The sequence below is a fragment of the Trichosurus vulpecula genome, chromosome X, assembly GCF_011100635.1.
Source record: "Trichosurus vulpecula isolate mTriVul1 chromosome X, mTriVul1.pri, whole genome shotgun sequence".
NCBI lineage: Eukaryota > Metazoa > Chordata > Mammalia > Diprotodontia > Phalangeridae > Trichosurus > Trichosurus vulpecula.
Window position 1 is genome coordinate 5,238,153 of NC_050582.1, and position 19,062 is coordinate 5,257,214.

General features: G+C 44.8%; 1 protein-coding gene across 2 annotated transcripts in view; it reads right to left on the minus strand.

The window, feature by feature from the left end:
• The window catches only part of IL13RA2 (interleukin 13 receptor subunit alpha 2), a 38,848-nt gene extending 21,294 nt beyond the window's left edge, over positions 1 to 17,554 (minus strand). Inside the window, exons 1-4 of one of the 2 annotated variants that reach the window (XM_036740078.1) lie at positions 17,304 to 17,554; positions 5,484 to 5,610; positions 1,654 to 1,805; positions 316 to 469 (exon numbers count right to left, since the gene is read on the minus strand). In XM_036740078.1, the coding sequence (XP_036595973.1) occupies positions 316 to 469; positions 1,654 to 1,805; positions 5,484 to 5,610 (433 nt within the window). In that variant the 5' untranslated portion in view covers positions 17,304 to 17,554. Of the gene's footprint in view, positions 1 to 315; positions 470 to 1,653; positions 1,806 to 5,483; positions 5,611 to 17,180 lie in introns of both variants that reach the window. The other variant, XM_036740077.1, reaches the window with a different exon arrangement.
• Between the last annotated feature and the right edge of the window lie 1,508 nt (positions 17,555 to 19,062).

Sequence of the window (19,062 nt, forward strand, 5' to 3'; positions counted from 1 at the left end):
AGATGATGTTGATATGTGGTTTTCCAAGTCACTCTGAGGCCCACCGGGCTCTTTCTGTATGGTTTCATGGCCCCTATCTCTAGGTAGATTTTGACCCCACTGCACCACAAAATAACAGCAAAAGGCCCTGAAAGCTTAATCAGAAAAGTCAAGAATATTGCTTCTCTAATAAAGGCGACATTAGGGATCCAGGCCAATCACTCTTGCAAAGATGGGGATCTAGACCTTCAGGGCAATTTCATAAATCCAAGGTAAATCCTTTCCTATCCACTTTGATCTGGCAAGATAGAATCTGAAGGAAAGCTGGTTCCTAACCTTGCAAGGGAATCCGGAAAGAAGTCTGTGTCCATTTGCTGTGAACATCCGATCCATTCGTGCAATCCCCTGTCAGGAGCGTTTGGATTTTTGCTTCAACTGCCTGGTTGAGGTCAAAGCCATCTTCATAATTTAACTTCTTAGTAATGATGGTCTAATTTGATTTTTTAAAAAAATGACAGTCAAGCTTTGAAGCAACCTTGGAATAAAGAACCACATTAATCAGGCCCTAGAAATCATTAATATCCTAGACAGCTCCCAATTTCTAAGACACCCTTGATAACTATAAGGAGAAGATGTCCCAGATACATTTCTGGCACAGTCCGTCCTCCATATATCATGCCAGTCATTGAGAGTATTCAAAAGGCTATAAACCTTCCTTTTATCAGAAGGAAAAATAAGCTTTATAGAACTCCCAGTCTTATAACCTTAATCCCACAGAGGGTATCGCCACTTAGCAATGTGCATTCTCTCTAGTCAATATCCACTCTCTGTAGATAAGTAGATGTATAGATGATAAAAGGCATAAATAGATATAGTTATAGAGAGATATATAGCTATTTGGACATATATATAGATGATAAGAATAAATATATCAATGATATAGACAGATACAGATGATATAGACAGATACAAGATGTACCTACACATATGCACGCACAATGAAAACTTCCGGCATCACATAAAGGGAAGCCAGGCAGTGACTGGATAAGCAGAGATAGTCAAACCTAGGCCTTGAATGACTGAACGACCACGAGGGTAAAGAGCAAGAGTATAAGAAGCCGCTCTCTTCCTCCCCCACTCCCTTCAAAGCACACATTCGAATTTCTCAGGTAGATATGACTAGGTTGTAGGTCCTGTTTTCTTACTCTGAAGTTCTAACCAAGTTCAAAGAAAGCTTTCTCATCCATGACTCCCTAAGGAATGTCAGTGATCCAGGTCCCTGTAAACCAACACAAAGTTCACGAACTGGGCCTGATGTTGGCTCTTTTGCATCTGGAGAGATCCTGAACCTAAGGGAACTGCTACAGCCTGGAGAAGACTGACTGCTGATAAATGGATCCCAGAGAGACTTAACAGGACCACTCACTGCTTGGGGCTGAGGGTTGTCACTCCATTCAGTAATTAAGAGGGAATAATGGGGGAGTAGAGAGCGGCCTGACTTAGAGGCAGACAGCTTCCATACAAAGGCCATCTCTGCCTCCTCCTAAAGCTATGACCCTGGGGAAGTTATTTATGTAATGAATAGTCCCAACACCAAAGGAAAGTGGATGGTAGGACTCCATTTCCCATCACATAAACAACTAGAACCAACAAGCAGAGACCCAGTTTTCTTACCTCCCAGTTTTCACTATCAACGTTCCGGTATCTTAATTCATATTGTACCGTACAATGCTGGAACATACCCAACGTTAGAGGGGGCTGCCATTGCAAATTTAGTTGACCTAAAAAGCCAGGATCCACAATCTTCAGATTATGAGGAGGATCCACTGAAAGACAAACAAATAAGGTCAGTGGGGACAACACCTGCTGCCTTTTCAGAAGCCCTCTGAAATTCAGGTTCCTGCTAGGTATGAATAGGGATGTGTCCCTTACTTCCAGACAACCAACAAAAGGGCTAGGTTTTCCCACTAAAAAAGGAACAATTTGTTGACAACAGGACTCTTAAGTTGAGAAGAGTACCAGGGGAGCTTTCTAGGAGGGTTCGAATCCTCCTCCAGGCCTGATTTGCAACCAATTATCCAGGAGGATAACTACTGCCCTGAGAAAGCTTTCCTTCCACACATCATCTCTCAGTGACACCTTTGCCCTGACAAGTGCCCATCATTCAATGTATCAAAATATGGCACCTTCAGCTGCTCCTAGGCATGAACTGCATTGTAACCCTCTTCTTGAATGCTGCAGGACACAACTGCTTAGAAAAGTAGCAACATTTCACAAGGAAGAAGAGCACATGAAAATATAAGAGCCCCATACTGAGTGTTAGCCACATATCCCATCCAAAAGAAGGAGCGCGTCGGCAACAGCCAGTCAGCCAATAAGGAGTTAGCTTGCATTGGCTACGGGCATGGTTGTGTTGGAGGGAGGAGGGAGAGGGAATAGGGGCATTAAAGTATAAGCCCTAGTCCCTTACTCCACGAGTGGGCAAATCTCATCCGGTTGGAAAAGCATCGCTAAAATACAGGAAACAATCAGTGCGAGATGCAGTCCAGCCTAGCAGCAAGTTCTAGACAGGGTATTAATCAGTCAGCACCTCTTGTGTGCTGGGCACCGGGGTACAGAGACAAACAGCTTTGGTGCTGTCCAGGGTATGACAGCTGTCAGTTGCTTCCAATCTCTGCCTCTCTCTCTCCCTCTGTTTCATTTATGAATATTGAGCACAGTATTGTAGAAGAAGGGAAGTCAGGTGACCTATGTTCTAGTCTCAGCTCTGCCACATCTGAGCCATATGACCTCGGGCCAGTCATTTTCTCTCTTTGGGTATCAGTTTCCTGATGAGTCAGATGATCTCTGAGGTTTCTTTCCAGCCCTAGAACTGAACTCCAGCAGGATAGTGTTACTACTGCAGGACGTCAGGGTTATATTCAAGTCTGTTATCGTTCTTTGAAGGTGCAATAAAAGAGGGGAATTTGGAGTTAGGAAATCTAGTTTTCCCCTTCATAAATAAATGCAAATGACCTGTTCCTCTTCCAGCAAAAGCCACAAAGTAACTTTCTTTCAAAATAGCCTCATGAAACTAATCCTCTTTGCTTCCAGAGTCTTCCTTAAAGTTCTTCTCGCCCTGATTTGTTTGGGTTTGGGGTTTTTACTGAAAAAACTCTTCATTCTCCTTCACAATCCTCTTCCTGTCCATCCTGGTTGGTGTCAGGTTTTTCATGAAGGAGTCCACTTGGATTTGCTCACTTGTTTATTTTTACTGAGACGGCTGAGCTCTGGCTCACTGCCAGGTACAATCTGAAGCCTTCAAGGCAAAGAGAGAGCAGACCTCATGCTGTCCTGAACTTCCTGTTACCATTAACCAGCAGATGGCACTTGGGCCACATTCACCCAAAATGACAGAAGCAAGAGAAATGGTTCTGAGAGAGTCCATTGGCTCACCTCCACTAACCAGAATTCTAAGAAAATGAGACATTATGGTTAATTTGTGTTTCTGATTACATGAGGCTCCAAACAATGCCTAAATATAGTTGTCAGTACTGGGGAGCTGGAGGGACCCTAGCTCCCGTAAGTCAGGGACACAACCAGCCAAGGAGAATGCAGTGGTCCTAATAGCTGGCAGGTCCAAAGAGTCCCAGAATCTCCCACTAGGAAGGGACCTGTGCAACCCCTAACTGGAAAGGGAGGCAGTGTGCTGCCATGCAGAGTGTGCTGGAGAGTAGCATTCAAGGAGTATAAGATCTGGAGATGGAAGGGAACTTGGAAGCCATCTTGTCCATTGCCTCATTTTGCATTTGAGGAACTGAGATCCAAGGGGCTAAGTGTGCAAGGTCAGAGGCCAGATATGAATGCAGGCCTCCCACCTCCAAAGCCAGCACTCTTTCCCTGGCACCATGCTCAGAGCTCAGCATGGTCATTTGCTTTTCCACACCATTTCCTCATATGTAAAATGAGAAACATGGAAAAGACGGCATCCCAGGTCCCTCCAGTTCTCAGACTCTGACCTTCAGGATCCCCTCTACCATCCCAAGAACAAGTGGGCATCCATCCCAGAGACTCCTCTAACCCTCTCCCCCAACCATCAGCAAGACCAAGAGGGCAGTGCCCTGCCATTCTCATACATCAAGCTGAATGATTCATTTGGGAGTCTTCTTTCCCCCTTCCAAGCTAGCTGGGCATTCACTGAACACTGAGGGAAATTGAGTTCCCCTGATTTATTTTGATTCATTATATTTGTTACAAGGGTTTTTACCTCCAGAGGAGGGAAAGAAAATAAGGGCCTGTTAATTGAAACCATTAAATTAGATTTACTTTGAAAATTAAAATAGACTGAGTTTCCCCTATACAAACCAGGACAAACTAGTCAGTGTGATAGAATGGAATCTCCTTCAGTCACTCAGTTACCAGTCAGTTAACAAGCATTTATTAAGGCTTCTTATAGGAAGAGTGGGAGCTCCTTGAGGGCAGGGATGGTCTTTTGCCTTTCTTTGTCTTCCAGCTGCTTGGCATGGGTGGTTGGTTAATGAATAAATGTTTGATAAGTGCCAGCTTTGTCCCAGGCACTGTGGCAAGTACTGCAGAGGCAAAGGATGGTCCCTGCCCTCGGTTCACATCCTAATGGGGGAGACAACATAATAACTGTAGACGTAAGCCTAACTACAGACACACATACTGATAAGAGCTACCATTTATATAGAGCCTACCATGTGCCAGGCATTGCGCTAAGCACTTGACAAATATTATCTTATCTGATCTTCAACCCCAAGAGGCAGGTGCTGCTTTGCCCTCATTTTATAGACGAAGAAATGAGACAGACAGTGCTGAAGTGACTTGACCAGGGTCACACAGCTAGTAGTGTGTGAGGCCAGATTTGAACTCGGATCTTCCTGACTCCAGGGCCAGGGCTCTCTCCACTGTGCCTCTGCTTGCTTTACACAAGACAGAGTAACTAGAAGATATTCTGAGGGGGAAAGGCACTAGCAGCTGGAAAGACGGAGGTGGGCCGTATCCTTGTCTTCTGTGTGTGCTGTAAAGGTGGCCTGGCCTTGCCTCACACACCCCCACTTCCATAAGATGAGCCTCACTGAGGATTCCATTTTAAAAGCCAACAGCAAACCTTGCTCTCACCTTGGCTTCGCCCTGCCATGCCTTCCTTCCTGAGTTTACCACACTATATACACTTCAGGGCATGAGCCATCACTGGAACTACCAAATGCCACCTCAGCTCACAGGGCTGTAGCTGGGGAAGGCAGAGGGACTGCCTCTGCCAGTCACTGCCCAACAGAACCTAGAAGGCCATTGGGCTTTGCTTTTGGGGGGATTGTTTAATCTGAAATGGAGAACAAAGGGTCAAAAACACGACTTTTAGCAGGAACAAGGTCATCCAGGCCCATTTGAAAGAAGCTCCTTCGGAACTTCAGTAGGCAAGTGTAGCAGACTAGAAACATGCAATCACCCCCTTCCAATTGAAGCCAAGACTAGAGGGCATGCCTGTCACTCAGCTGGCTTACCTGTTATCTGGCTAGAGGAGGAGTAGCTGCATCCCAGCATCACAAAGAAGAAAGCAGAATAGACCCATTTGGGATAGCATGGCTTCCGATGCATTTCTCTAGGGTGTAATAGCAGGCAATTGACCATCTGGGGGAGGAAAACACCTTTTTAGAGGACAGAAGACACACATTTGATATGGTCTCATTGAACATAATCTGTTTGGCTAAAAGTAGTCAGTACTTTATAACATGATATTTTGATGATCACCGACAATAATAAGAGAGAGCCTGGATATAAAGAAAAGAACAAGAAAAACCCAACAATAATAACAAAGACAATGGGAGAGGGGACCCAGGCCTGTGACTTCCTTGCCATGCAAACCCCCTCCACTGATGCAGACTGCCCCATTTCCCTGTCTTAGAGCTCCAGAGCTCTCCTGGGCCACCTGCCCCACCTCCTAAGGGATATAGGTCAATAGCCACTTATCTGCACCTTAAAGTATTTGACACCTCAGGTCTCCTTTGAGCCTTCCCATAGTCCTTTGGGGCAGGTTACAGGTGTTATCACTCTCATTTTATAGACTGAAATCTTAATTAGAAAGCAACAGGAACAAAAAGTCTTCTAACCCTAGCTATAATAAATCACTTCGACTTTAATGCTCAATTAATTGGCAAACTGAAGTGCTAACTGTGGCCATTACTCATTGCACATCCCAAAACAGGAAACCCTCCCTGAATACCTACAGCAGGGGGCACCTCTTTAGAACAGGTGACCAGAGGCAGTCAAGAGACTTTAAAACATGACAACTTTAAAAGGTAAGGTCTAGCTTGAGAGTACTAGCCCCACTGGATTCCAGTTTGGCTCCCCTAAACCCCCAAGATGGCCTCCCCTACAAACTCAACCGGGGAACACTCTCCACTCAGCCCTCCTAAAATCTCCCTCCCAGGTAGAAGAGTATTCTTACCTCCCCACTCCTCCTCCTCTGCTTTAGTACATTTCCAGCTGCTCGGCTGTCTGACTCGGTTAGCTTTTGTGGGGCCATGGATTTTTCCTGGGTATTATTAATAATCTCTTTCCTGCTCCTCTTTACTATGTTGCAGTGTGAGTCATAGCAAGACTGGTACTGGGGGAAACCACCTCTGATTCACTGAATGGGTCTCTATTATTTGTCATCTAAGAAAAGTTGACATGAGGATTATTCTGCAACAGAGACGGCCCCTCCCTCACCCCCCTTTACACCCTAACCCTAATATACACATCCACATAAACAACATCTGACTTTGATTTATGAAGTGTTTTCAGAAGAACTTGTCCTCTTCCTTCTCTCGTCTCCTCCCTCTAACTGTCTACGTAACCCTCCCAGCGTCTGTGGCCAGGTCCATTCATTGGAGGGAAGTGAAGCACCAGGCCACAAGATCTGCTCTGTTTCATTTCATCTACCTCAACGGTTTTACTGAATCCTTGCTGGATGGGAGGCGGGGAGGGAAAGGGGGCCTGCCAAACAACATGTTCATGACAATAAGTAACAAAATGAAAGCTGCCAGTTTGGGTACTTTGACCTGATCAAAGCACAGAGCCTGGCACATAGTAGACACTTAATAAATGTTTGTTCCCCTCCCTTTCCTCTTTCCCCCTGATCAGTTTGGTCAAACACATGTGACTTTTGTCCTAAGGTCACTTCAGATTTTAGGGTACGGTATAGTCACTAGACCTCCCCCACCCAGACTGGATTCTTCTTAACTCCTTCCTGCTGCTTTTGAATTTTTCCATTTAGTCTCCTGATCTCTAGGCCAGAGGAAATTGTCTATCTCCCTCATGTATTTCATCATTCATTCAATAACTCATTTATTCCTTCTTTCATTGAGACAAGTGCAAGCCTGTTTTTATGTGTGAGCAAAGGAGATAGTCACCCAGAGTTTAAGGATGGAGGGATGCCAGAAAAGGGTCATGGATCCAAAATCTCTCTGGAGCAATCCAGCGCACAGCAGCAGGGTCTGAAGTGCCCACAGGTGTTGTGGGTGGTTTTTTTCAAGGCTGCAAACAAATCTCCATGACAAATGATTACTTCCAAGAACATGATGGATGGGTTTTTCATAATAACACTGAAGTGGTTTCTGAAAATCACACACAAGAGTGATGGACGTGTCATATTTGTTGCCTTTTGATGAAAATATTTTCAGTGCTGTAAAATTTGTCACTATTCATTCCTGTCCTTTGAGACATCTAAACGTAACAGGCAGAATGCAACAAATTGTCAATGAGAGGAAAAGGGGACCAGGGGAGGGAGAATAAAAAGGACGGGAGTTTGATTCCTCAAGGCACAAATGTGATCTACAGCCAATGACACGAAGGATTGAGTGTTTCATTGTAAAGAGTAATGGTCGAGGAGGCCTGGGTCTTAGGCCCAGCTTCCTTGGGCAAATCACATCACTTCTCAGAAGCTCCCCCAAAAGGAGGGGCCCTACAAGATAGGCACTAGTCCCTTCCAATTCTAACATTCCATGGCCTACAGTACCACTGCAAAATAAACTTTAAATGAAGCCAACACTCTATAAATGTAGTGGCCTGTCTTAGCTGGCCCAGAGGAAGAAACATGGAAACCTACTTCTCTCCTTTCCTGGGAACACTGCAGGTCTATGGGGGCAGAGCATAGACTGACAGATGTGCTCGTTGTTTGGTGTTACTTCATTTTCCTCATTACGAGCGAAAGTTCACAAATTGGCAGAGAGGAGAGGAGAGACACACTAGAATGTGAAAATGATTATGACAGAAAAACAAAAGCCTTCAATAAAACTTGAACCAAAAAAAACCCAAATGAGCTTTGATTCCTGGAATAAAAATTGCTAAAGTTTCTGAAGGGTGTTTGCAAGTAATTTGGACTGGAATTAACAAAAACTTTGTTTTTGGTCTGGACCTAGGCTTTCTTTGGCATAGGAAAGTCCCACCATAGAAACACCCTGCACTGATGTAGATCAGTAAGTCACTGGCAGCTCAAGAGTCCTAAAAAGTGGCCCAGCAAGGAGCACATGGAGACTCAGGTCCTGAAGCCACAGGAGTGAGGAGAGTGCTGGCACAGGAGAGACCTGGGTTTGAATCCTATCTGATACAATGTTGCTGGGAGCAAGTCCCTTAGGTTGTCTAAGCCTCAGTTTCCTTATATGTAAAATGAGGTCATGGGAGAGGATTATCTATATCCCAAGGTAATCAAAATGAGATCATGTTTCTGTAAGCCTGGGTCAGAACCAAGCCACTGAGATCATGAACTAAGAATTCAGAAGACTATTCACTATTCACTAAGAATTTGGAATAGAAGGAGGAAACCATGACAAGGAAGCTGGAAGGTATAGTCACCTCCACCATGATGGACTTGAGCACTGGATCGTGCCTCCACTCTCTCCTTGAAAGACTTTGAAAGAAGAGGTTGTTATGCCTGTCCTCCTGACCAGCAATGAACCTCGAAGACAAGGCTGGGTGGCATGACCCCTGCTGTTCTCAAAGACAAATGCCTTTTCTTGTGACTTTGAGATAGGGAGAAGGCAGTTTCTAATTGCCCCACTCCTACGGAGTTTTGGTTTCATCTCTTTTCTGTGAGTGGAAGGAGTTAACAAAAGAAAGCAAGGGGGTGTGAGAGAGAGGGTCAAGTCAGAATACCAGCAGGGAAGCATCGAATTCTCCTCTTTCCTCAGCAGGATGACTAGAGTGGCAGGCTTCCCAGAAACTCACAAACTGGGTCATTCTGCCTGTGACAACTTTCTTAGCCAGCCCAAGGTGACAAACCAAAGAAATAAAAGCCAATAGGGCTATCATCTGAAGTTCTCATGGCCCTAGACTGGTGTTATTAGTGCGTTCTTTGAGAGAAATAGGAATGCCCTTTTGGAAACTATAAGCGGTGCACCTCTGGGTTCCTCCACATATATTTCTCCTGGACTATTGTCAGCAAGCCAGAAGGCCAAGATAAAGCTTTGTACATTTTAAAGTTCCATTTAAATGTAAGCTATTATTATCCATTTGGCATTTCCAACAGTGGGACATTCTAGTGGAGGATGTTTGGTGCAGGGAGGCTTTCCAAAGCACCCCCCAGACCATACTACCACTCCAACCACATGAAAGACTAGCCCTGATTATTTTCTTGGGAACACACTTTTCAAGGTCACTTGTGGTTGGTTTCTCTTCACTTTTCTCTGGGGATGGGAGGGCTCATTCTCATGTCCTTCCATATCTTACTTCAGGATGTCACTCTAGAGGATGCCACCTAGTCTTTGGCTAATTTGGCTTCCACACCATCCAACCTATATAACTGAGCTATTTTCGACCTATTTCAGATCAATCCAACAAATACTTGCCCAATGCAATGTCTGGTGCCAGGTGCTGGGGGACATACACAGATGAACAATGCTCCTGTCCCTTCTCTCATGGAGTTTGCAATCTAGTACTGCCTAACTATGAGTCAGTAGGTGAGTACACACACACACACCCCTAGCAAAGATGCTCAGGTCTACCCCATCCTTAAAAACCCTTGACTTGATCCTGCCATTCCCTCAAGCTAGCCTCCTATATCTCTCTTCCCATTCCCTGCCAAACTCTTAAGTTGTTATCTCCACTTCTTCACAACCCACTCACTTCTCAACCTCTTGGAAATCTCATTTCCGATGCCACCACTCTTGAGAAACTGTTCTCATGTTTACCAATGATTTCAGCCTCTAAGTCAGACAGGCCTTTCCCTCAGTAACCATCCTTCTTGACCTTTCTACAGCTTTGGACACTATCGAATCCCAGCCTTCCCCAAGCCCTCTCACCCATAGCACCACTATCTCCTGCTTTTGGCTCTTGTCTCTCTCTCTCTCTTTCTCTCTCTCTCTCTCTCTCTCTCTCTCTCTCTCTCTCTCTCTCTCTCTCTCTCTCTCTCTCTCTCACCTCTTTCCTCATGAATATATCTGTTCCCTTGGCTTCAATTATCATTCCTCTCCAGATGACTCCCAAATCTAAACATTGAGGCCTAGTCTCTCCTGAGCTTCAAGTTCACATCTCCATTTGCCTGCCAGGTATCCACTTGCATACCCCATCAGCATCTCAAAGTCAACACATCTAAACCTGTCCCTCCTCCAAACTTCCCTACTGATGGCACACTATGCTTCCAATCACCCAGGTTTAAAATATTGGAGTCATTCTGGCCTCTTCTCTTTCCATGATAAATCTCTGCACTTCTATTGTCATCATCACAGTTCAGCCCTTCATCAACTCTCATGTGGATTATTTGAATATTCTCCACATCACTGCCAAATTAATTTGCCCAAGGCACAGGTTTGGCCCTATAACTTCTTAGCTAAAGTAGAAAGGCACTCTGGGGGAGAGATAGGAATCAGTGTGTGCTAAGCAAGCCACCACTTTGACTACCATCTCCTCTCAGATCTCGGTGGAGACAACCCAGGCCTTGGGAATAGCAGTACCCCACAAACTTCCAGACCTGCTTCCATTCCAGTCCCTGAAGCCATCACTGAGAGAAGAAATCATTGTGGAGAAGGGGCCCATCTTCCTCACCACCATCAGCAATAATTGCTGACCAACTTCCATCAATAGGCAGATAGGCACAGAAGCCCCAAGAGTGATGGCACCTCCTAGACCACTGGCCCTGCTTCCAGCCCAGTCCTCATAGCCATCATCTGGAGAAGCAGGTCTTATAGATAAGGTGCTGTCCATCTCCACCAACTTCCAACTAACTACCACCCACAGAGCAGGTAAGCTAGCCTAACTGAACCAGCAAGACATCCTGGAGGAGGTAGGGGGAGAGAGGAGGCAGAATGTACCAAGGCAAGCCAAGCCACCACCACCACCACGGTGCACTTTGACTACGACCTCCTCTCAGACTTCTATGGAGACAATCCAGGACACTGAGCCCAAGGGCCTTTGGAAGAGCCAAGCTTCTAGCCCAGTGACCTCAGCAAAGCCCTTGGAGATGCAGCCTGGTCACTGCTCTTGTAGGCGCTAAGACCACAACTCCTGAAGACTCAAAAAGGAAAGTTCTTACCACCAAAGTCCTGTCAAATGATTTAATATCAAAAACTGATGTCATTTTATCAGTGGAAATAACATTAAAGAACAGGTTTGACCACCTGCTTTGTTGCTCTAACCCTAAGGACCATGGAACCTTTCCATTTGACTTGTTAACTGAAATGTTCAATGTTTACTGTCTCCCTCATTAGAATCTGAACTTCATAAGAATAAGAACTGCCTGACTTTTCTATTTGCAGCATTTGTATTCAAGTTGACTAGAGCTTCACACATAATGGGTACTTATTTATTAACTTTTTTACTCATTCAAAAGCTTTGCTTTGGTCTCTCTTACGGCAATTGATTATAAGTGTCAAACTTCTGTGTGAAATTATTGCAGTCTGTGCCTATGTCCTTTCTTCTATCCACATCCCATTTTTCGTCATCAATAACTTCTTTAAATAGGTCAGGATGGACTTGCTGTAATTGCATCCTATATATTTTCTCAAATTCATTTTAGATTTAGTATTTATTTTTATTTTTGCTCTGACAAGTTGATAGTCATACTGCTGATGAAGGGCAGTCTCACATTAATAATGAGTTCTTTCTTGCCTGCTAAAATGTAATCAATTTCTTTTTGTGATGTGATCTAATACTCACCACATCCAACACCTCCTCATTCCCTTCTCAAATACAATTTCCAGATATAGATGCAAACTTCTGGGTGGTCTACAAGTGTTTGGCCTCTCTCGTTGTTTATTCCTGATCCCTATTTTCCAATATATTTCTCACCATCCTCACCTTTTCATTCAAGTCTCCAAGTATCCAAGTATATGATGATTTCACTTGATGGGCTTTGTCAAATTCTTCACGAAATTTTTCTACCTCATCATCCCCTACAATAGATTTTGGATTACAAGCTGCCTCATGGGCCTGGAAATTCAGGTTGCCTAAATGTTCCAGGAAGTTTTGTTCATTTTTGCCCTCAGCATTTATACAGCGCTTTAAGGTTTACAAGTACTTTACATATGCCATCACATTTGATCTCACAAACTCTTTGTTAGATGGGTGCCGTTATTATTTCCATTTTACAGATGGGGAAACTGAGACTAAAAGAGGTAAAGTGACTTGCCCAGGTCACATAGCTAGGAAGTATCTGAGGCAGGATTCACTCTCAGGTCTTCTGACTCTGTCTCCAGCACTCTAACCATTGTATCTACTTAGCTGCCTCAATAAAATGGGAAAGCTGCTTCTAGGAGAGGCATGAACATGTGTTGTGGGAATACCTTGAAGAAACTTTGAAGTGTATGAAGACATTCTGTAATTGGTTCCAGTCTCTTAATGACATGATGAAAGATAGCCCCTCTGTTTGGCTATAGTTGTAGAATCAGAAATGGAGGCACCTTCAAAAGGCATGAGTATTCCTTCTCTGAGGTTGTCCAATGAAAGATAATGATGTTAAGGGGAGAGGCCTCAGAGCCACTCCCAATCCAAGACACGTGGCCCCGAGGAAATGGCCTTAGTTCTTTATTTCAATGTTTGCTCTTTTGTTGTAGATGAAGGAGATTAATATGGAGGCTACAACTTTATGAGTTTTTAAAGGTCAGTCAAGTCTAGATTTTGCAAACAGCTCATCATCAACCCAGCATCTTACTGCCCTGAAGCAATAAGACAAGGACTTATCTGTCAGTGATGCTGCATTTGGACAGGAACTTGATGGGACCAACACTACTTTGAAACTGTGCTAAGTGTGAGCCCACTCTCCCCAGAGACCAAAGTGGTATTGGGGAGAGAGTGCCCCTAAAGTATTAGAAAGAAATTTCTGGACTTCTATTTTTGCCACATCTTTGAATATCCATTTATAAAAGCTAAGTGATGTTAAGTGGTTACATGGAACTATGTGCTATTCACTGGTAGCTAATGGGAGGGGAGTTGAGTGGGGACCTGACACCTCAATCCACCAATGGCATCCCTAGAGCCCTAAAAAGGAAATGTAGCATTTGGACCCTGGAATAATGGACCCAGAGCATTCTCTGCTATGCAACAGTATCAGGATGGATGCAATTGAGTTCTTCTAGTAGCATGTGGCCACTTATTAGTCATTGGATGACAAGAATCTCACACGCAGACTCAGGACCTACATCTAAGTTAGTGTTTATATCTCACCTAAAAATTCTTCATTCCCTCTGCCTCCCTTGCCACCACTCTACCACTATCACTATAGAAGGGGGCTGTACAGGACTGAGGGCCATACTGTATTGGTCTTTATTTCATGGGTTTCCATGCTCAAAGAATTCCTCAACAAGCAGTCAATGTACTGGTGATGAGCCTTTCTGGACCTAACTGGCATGGTCCTCAGAAAGCAAAATCAGGCTGGTGCTAGGCCCATACCCAGAGCCTTCCAAGGTTGCTATAACCTGCCAGAGCTTATGCTCCTCTGGTATGGGCCAGGGTCACCTCCAAGGCACTGGAGTAGAAGTCAAAGAAGCTCTCAGTGTACTAACAATGATAATAATAAAATAGCTGCCATTTCTTTAGCATCCTCACAATAACCCTGTGAGCAAGATGCTACCTGTCCACCTCATTTTAGTACTGACGGGAGAAAGTAAGGCTAGAAAGACATTAAGTGACTTGCCCAAGGTTTAAGTGTCCAAATGTGATTTGGATCCAGGTGTTTCTCAACTGCCAGTCCATATTTCTACCCACTACCCATGCTGCCTCACTTTATACTGGAGGAAACTGAAGCCTGGAAAAGTCAAGTATCTTGGTCCCCATCAGCCAGCTAGAAGGAAGCAAAGGTGGGGCTTACACCCAGGTTTTGTGACCCTGAATTCCTGGTTTTTCTACAGAGTTGTTTTCCTTCCTGAAAAGATAGATTTGCTGTGACAGGGCTCCCACCCAAAGCCCCAGGGCTTCCATTCGGAATCACTGTGGTGGCAGCAGCTCAGCGGGACACTCATGGCTCATATGCCCCAGGACCCCCACCCCCAAGCCAAGCAGTGACAGCCCTCCAGAAAAATCTCTCCAAAAGGATATGTCCAAGTCCACAAGCAACACCAAGCCACCACTTTGGAAATAGGTCACGCAGTATTTTCCAGTGGGCCCAAAGAGTGCCAGCAGGCCAAAGTCATATTTACCTGTCTCCCACACCAGGAAAACACTGTCCTGCAAAAGCTGCTCTGCCCCTTTAGGGCTGTGTTTACCAAAATAGGGTACACAAAACATCGTTTTTATGTAAATATTTGATTTAATGCAGTGTGTTTCTTCTAGCCATATGAGGAAGAGGTTTTTTTTTGTTTTTTGTTTTTTTGTGGAAGCATTTGAATGCAACCTGGCCATGTTCCTAGACCCTGAAGCTTATGTTACTGGATTCTGCTTGATTTGAATAGTGGAGTTTTTGAGGTTGGTTGGGAAATCTGAAAGAAAGACTCCAAGAGGACTAGTCAACCGACTAGAGGAATCAGAGTATGGTCAGCAGGATTTTCCTATAGGACTTCTCTTACACAGAAAACGCAACAAAAATAAAGGGAATGTTTAGTCCCCTGCAATACTGGCTACATTAATACTGGCTACATTACTGGGTACACTAATAAGATGCTAACAAGATACACTAACAAGACTTAAGAAACAAACTTACAGTTAAGAAACAGCCAAAGTCTACTGGAGGAAAAATATTCAGAGCACCTAGGCTATGGATACAATGTTAGAGCTGGAGTCAGGAAGCTATCACTTCAAAGCTGACAGCGTCTCTCTCCCAGAACACCAGATCGCCGGGCCTGCTGTGATGACTAAATAAAGCGCTATTCGTAAAGCACTTCGCAAACCAGAGCGCATTCTATAAATGCTAGCTATTGTTTTCATCATTAATGATCTCTCTGTGCTTTGTGGTGCAGGCAATTAAAGCAGGATGTAGACGATGTAGTATAGGCAATTAAATATATTCAAGAAAATCTCTTCACATAGAATACAGGGTAGAGGAAGTTTTTCACAGAAAAGCACTGTTCTATTTTTTGCTTTCCCAGTAAAGTAGAGTCATGTGATTGCTTAAAATGAAGATGGCGTTATTTACGTTTGAAGTTAGTTTAAATTCCATTTCAGCACTTTACGTGGGCCCAGATTCTGAGAAAGAGACAGAGACACACAGACAACGAGGTCTGTTTTATAAACAGAGTCATCGGGGATGGGGTAGAAGGGTAGCACAGAAGTTCCCCTCAAGATCCCCTCCTCCTTTGTTCAACTAAAGACAGTGAAGCTCGGATACCTCAGGATTTGCTGGCCATTCATTCTGAGCCCTCACACACAACCTCAGGTTTTGGTAATGGAGTCAGGCCCCCTTCCAAGTGACACCTTTTGAAGACCATTTTGGGGAAGGAACCCTATGGAGGAGGTAGGCACTTTCTAGAGGAAGAAAAGGAGTCTGGCTTCCCCCAGAGCTGGCCTTGCCTGAAGGCCAAGCTTGGCGCTGGAGACAAGTTCCTGGCTATGGTTTGGGGCGGTGTCAAGAGGCTAGCCTTGACAGGTTAGAAATGGGAGCTCCCTCCACCCCGCCTACCTCTCTCAATTTCCCCCGCCGGCTTTAACGTTACAACGGACTATGAAAATCTGTTATCATGTTGTTTGTTGTAGTTGCATGCTCACTGCCCTTAATTAATTTTTCGCTGATTCTGCAGTTACTTTATCATTTCGGTTGTGGCTTCAGGATCAAAAGAGCCTCATTTCCCCGCCCCCAAAAGGCTGAGTTGGTTTAAGTGGTGAACTCGAATATAAGAGTAAAATAATAGCGGGTGTTTACACAGCGCTTTAAAACCTACAAAACGCTTTACTTAGCTCATTTGAGACTCACAACAAGCCTGAGAGGCAAGAGCTGTTCTTATACCCAATTTTAGATAAGAAAACTGAGGCAGATAATGATTAAGTGTAACCAGCCCAAAATTACACAGCTACTGAGTATGTGAGACAGAATTTGAACCCAGACCTTCCTGCTCCAAGCATATCAGTTCACTGCGCCACCAAGCTGCCTCTCCAAAAGCTTGCTGGTAGATTACAGGAAATCTACCATTTTCCTGTGGGGAATCAACCTTTGGTGGAAGAATTTCCAGCTCCTTGCAATCAAGACCTTTGAGCCACTGGACTAGCCTTGGTCTGGATGCCTTTATTAATGTGGGGCGCTTCTTAGTTTCTTAGCTTTCCCTACTGTGAAGTGAAGTTCCCACGTGGCCTGGCTTAATCAAGCTCTTTCTCTAGCTACATTTACCTGAGCCATTTCATCCTGAAATTTCATCACTGCCCAGAACTTCCAGGAAGAGATCTGTCCTCCTGTTTATTTGGGAAAGAGGGGCAGAGGAGGGACAGTCCTCTGACCAAAATAGAATCTCTGTTGTTACTGCTTGCCACCCAGGTTAGGCCTCTAATTTCTGCATTTATATTGACACATCCCCAGTAAAGAAGACTTTCAAGCTAGAATGGATCTTGGCAATCATGTAAGATCATAAAAGCCCAGCCCTCCCATTCCATGCATAGTTCTCTTAGGTAGGGGGTTTGAGTTAGTGGGATGTGTGGAAATCTCCTGGCTCTAGCCTCAACTCAGAAATCAGGGAAAGATATACCCTGCTGGATGGGACAGTGTTCCTCTTCCTCTTGGTTGCCCCCTTGGCACACGCACACACCCACATGAAAAAAATGACAATCCTATCTAAAGTCCCCCTTTTGATGTCCCCAAATTCACTTACAGTTGCAGACCAGGCTCCCCTGCCTATCTGTTGGAAGATTAGCTTTCCCTGGTATGAGCTCCTTCTATGCAGTCGTTCTTTTGGTAGGTTTTCTTCTGTCACAAGCCACTCCCAGGTGCTCACCTGCTGCTGGAGTGGGCTGATTGCAGTATGCTGAAGGCAGCTCTCCACTGCTGGGGCCACCTGTCTCCTGGGGCAGGGCCTTCTCCACACCTTCCTAAGGGCCCTGCCCTCAGCCCCTCAAGGCATCACCCAAAAGAAGCAGACACATACATTCCCAGCTAACTTAGAGAGGGGTTGGCTCTTTGAGCAGAGAGGGAGGCTACCGGTCTGGCCAGCACTAGATGAAAATGTTTCCCTTTGCCCAAGTCTTCCCCCTGAGCACACTGTGTATGCACACTGGAACCTCAGCCAGAGTTCAAAGGACTGCTGGGAGCAGGACCTTCCCATCTCTTTCAAAAGCAATCCCACCTCGGCAGTGGTGCAGGAGGAGACTCACACAGCTGCATTTGGTTGGGCTGATTCCACTTATTTGTAACAAAAGAGGGCTTTGTATCTTTTAGGGGAGGGGGCAGGAAGAGTTGGGCCTGAGTAGTGGAATAGTAATACTGATACTTTTAAAAAGGAAGAAAAGAAGGAAAAGAGCAGGAGGGAGCAGGAGTTCAGAAAGGGACAGACAAACAGGGTGGTGTTGGGGTTACTGTGCTCATTTTGAAAAACAATCCCTTCCCATAAAGCAACACCAAGCTGTGTGCAGTAGAATCGTAGCTTTGAATGCAGGCCTCTTCTCTGGCTTTTGTATAGGGAAATGTTCATGTTTGTTAAGTTCATAATGTAATTTACAATAATGCAAAGGATGTTTTAAAAAGAGGGATCACATCCCAATCTTCCCCCCACCTTCCCTTTCATTTGCAGGGGGTAGAGACAATAGAAGGCACTCTTACTATCTCCGAGCAGCTAGACTTTCTTGCCCCAAAACAAAGTTGACCTCCCTGTAACTTCCACCATTTATATCTAATTCTTCCCTTTGGGGAGACATAGAGGAAAGCTAAGCCCTCCTCAGCATGGGTGTCCTTCAGATAGCTCATATCCCTTTTCCAAGTTAAGTAGCCCCAACTCCTTCAATTGCTTTTGATTGCCCAGAGTCCTCAGTGACCTGCCTTGACAGTCTCAGCTCATCGATGTCCTCCATAAAGTCTGGTGCCCAGAATTGCCCCAGTCCTCCAGATGTGCCATGAGCAAGGCAGAAGACAATGAGGGGCTCTGGCCTTCCTCACTCTGGACACTTTGTTCTCAGTTCTGCTTCTGATCACAGTAGCTTTTCAGGCTGCCCTATAGCACAGCAGAGGCACAAGGTCCATGAACATCCTCAAGTCTTTTTCACAGGAGCCCATCCCTATACTTTGTGCAGTTGACTGTCTGTGGACATCACAGTTCTCACAACAACCCTATGCAAATACTACTCTACAGCCCCAAATAACACAGCAAGGTCATGGTCAAGTGCCAACCCAGACCCAGATCTCTCAGCCTGGTGTGGTCTCCTGTGCCAGAAGACCTTTGTGAATAGAACTTGCTAAAGGAAAAGCATTGGTCATTTGGTAAATCAATGAAATCAAAAGCAGCTGCTAACAGTTGTGTGCGTGTATGTGTGTATGAGCATGTGGATGAATGAATATGGTATGTGTGTATGTGGGGAGGTGTGTGTATGTGGGGAGATGTATGTATGTGTGGTATGTATCTATGTGAGTATATGCATGAGCATGTGTATGAATGAATATGTGTGTAGGTGTAGGGTGTGTGTGAGTGTGATTGTGTGTCTGTGTATGTGTATATGGGGGGTTGTATGTATGCATGATGTGTGTCTGTGTGAGTGTATGTGTGA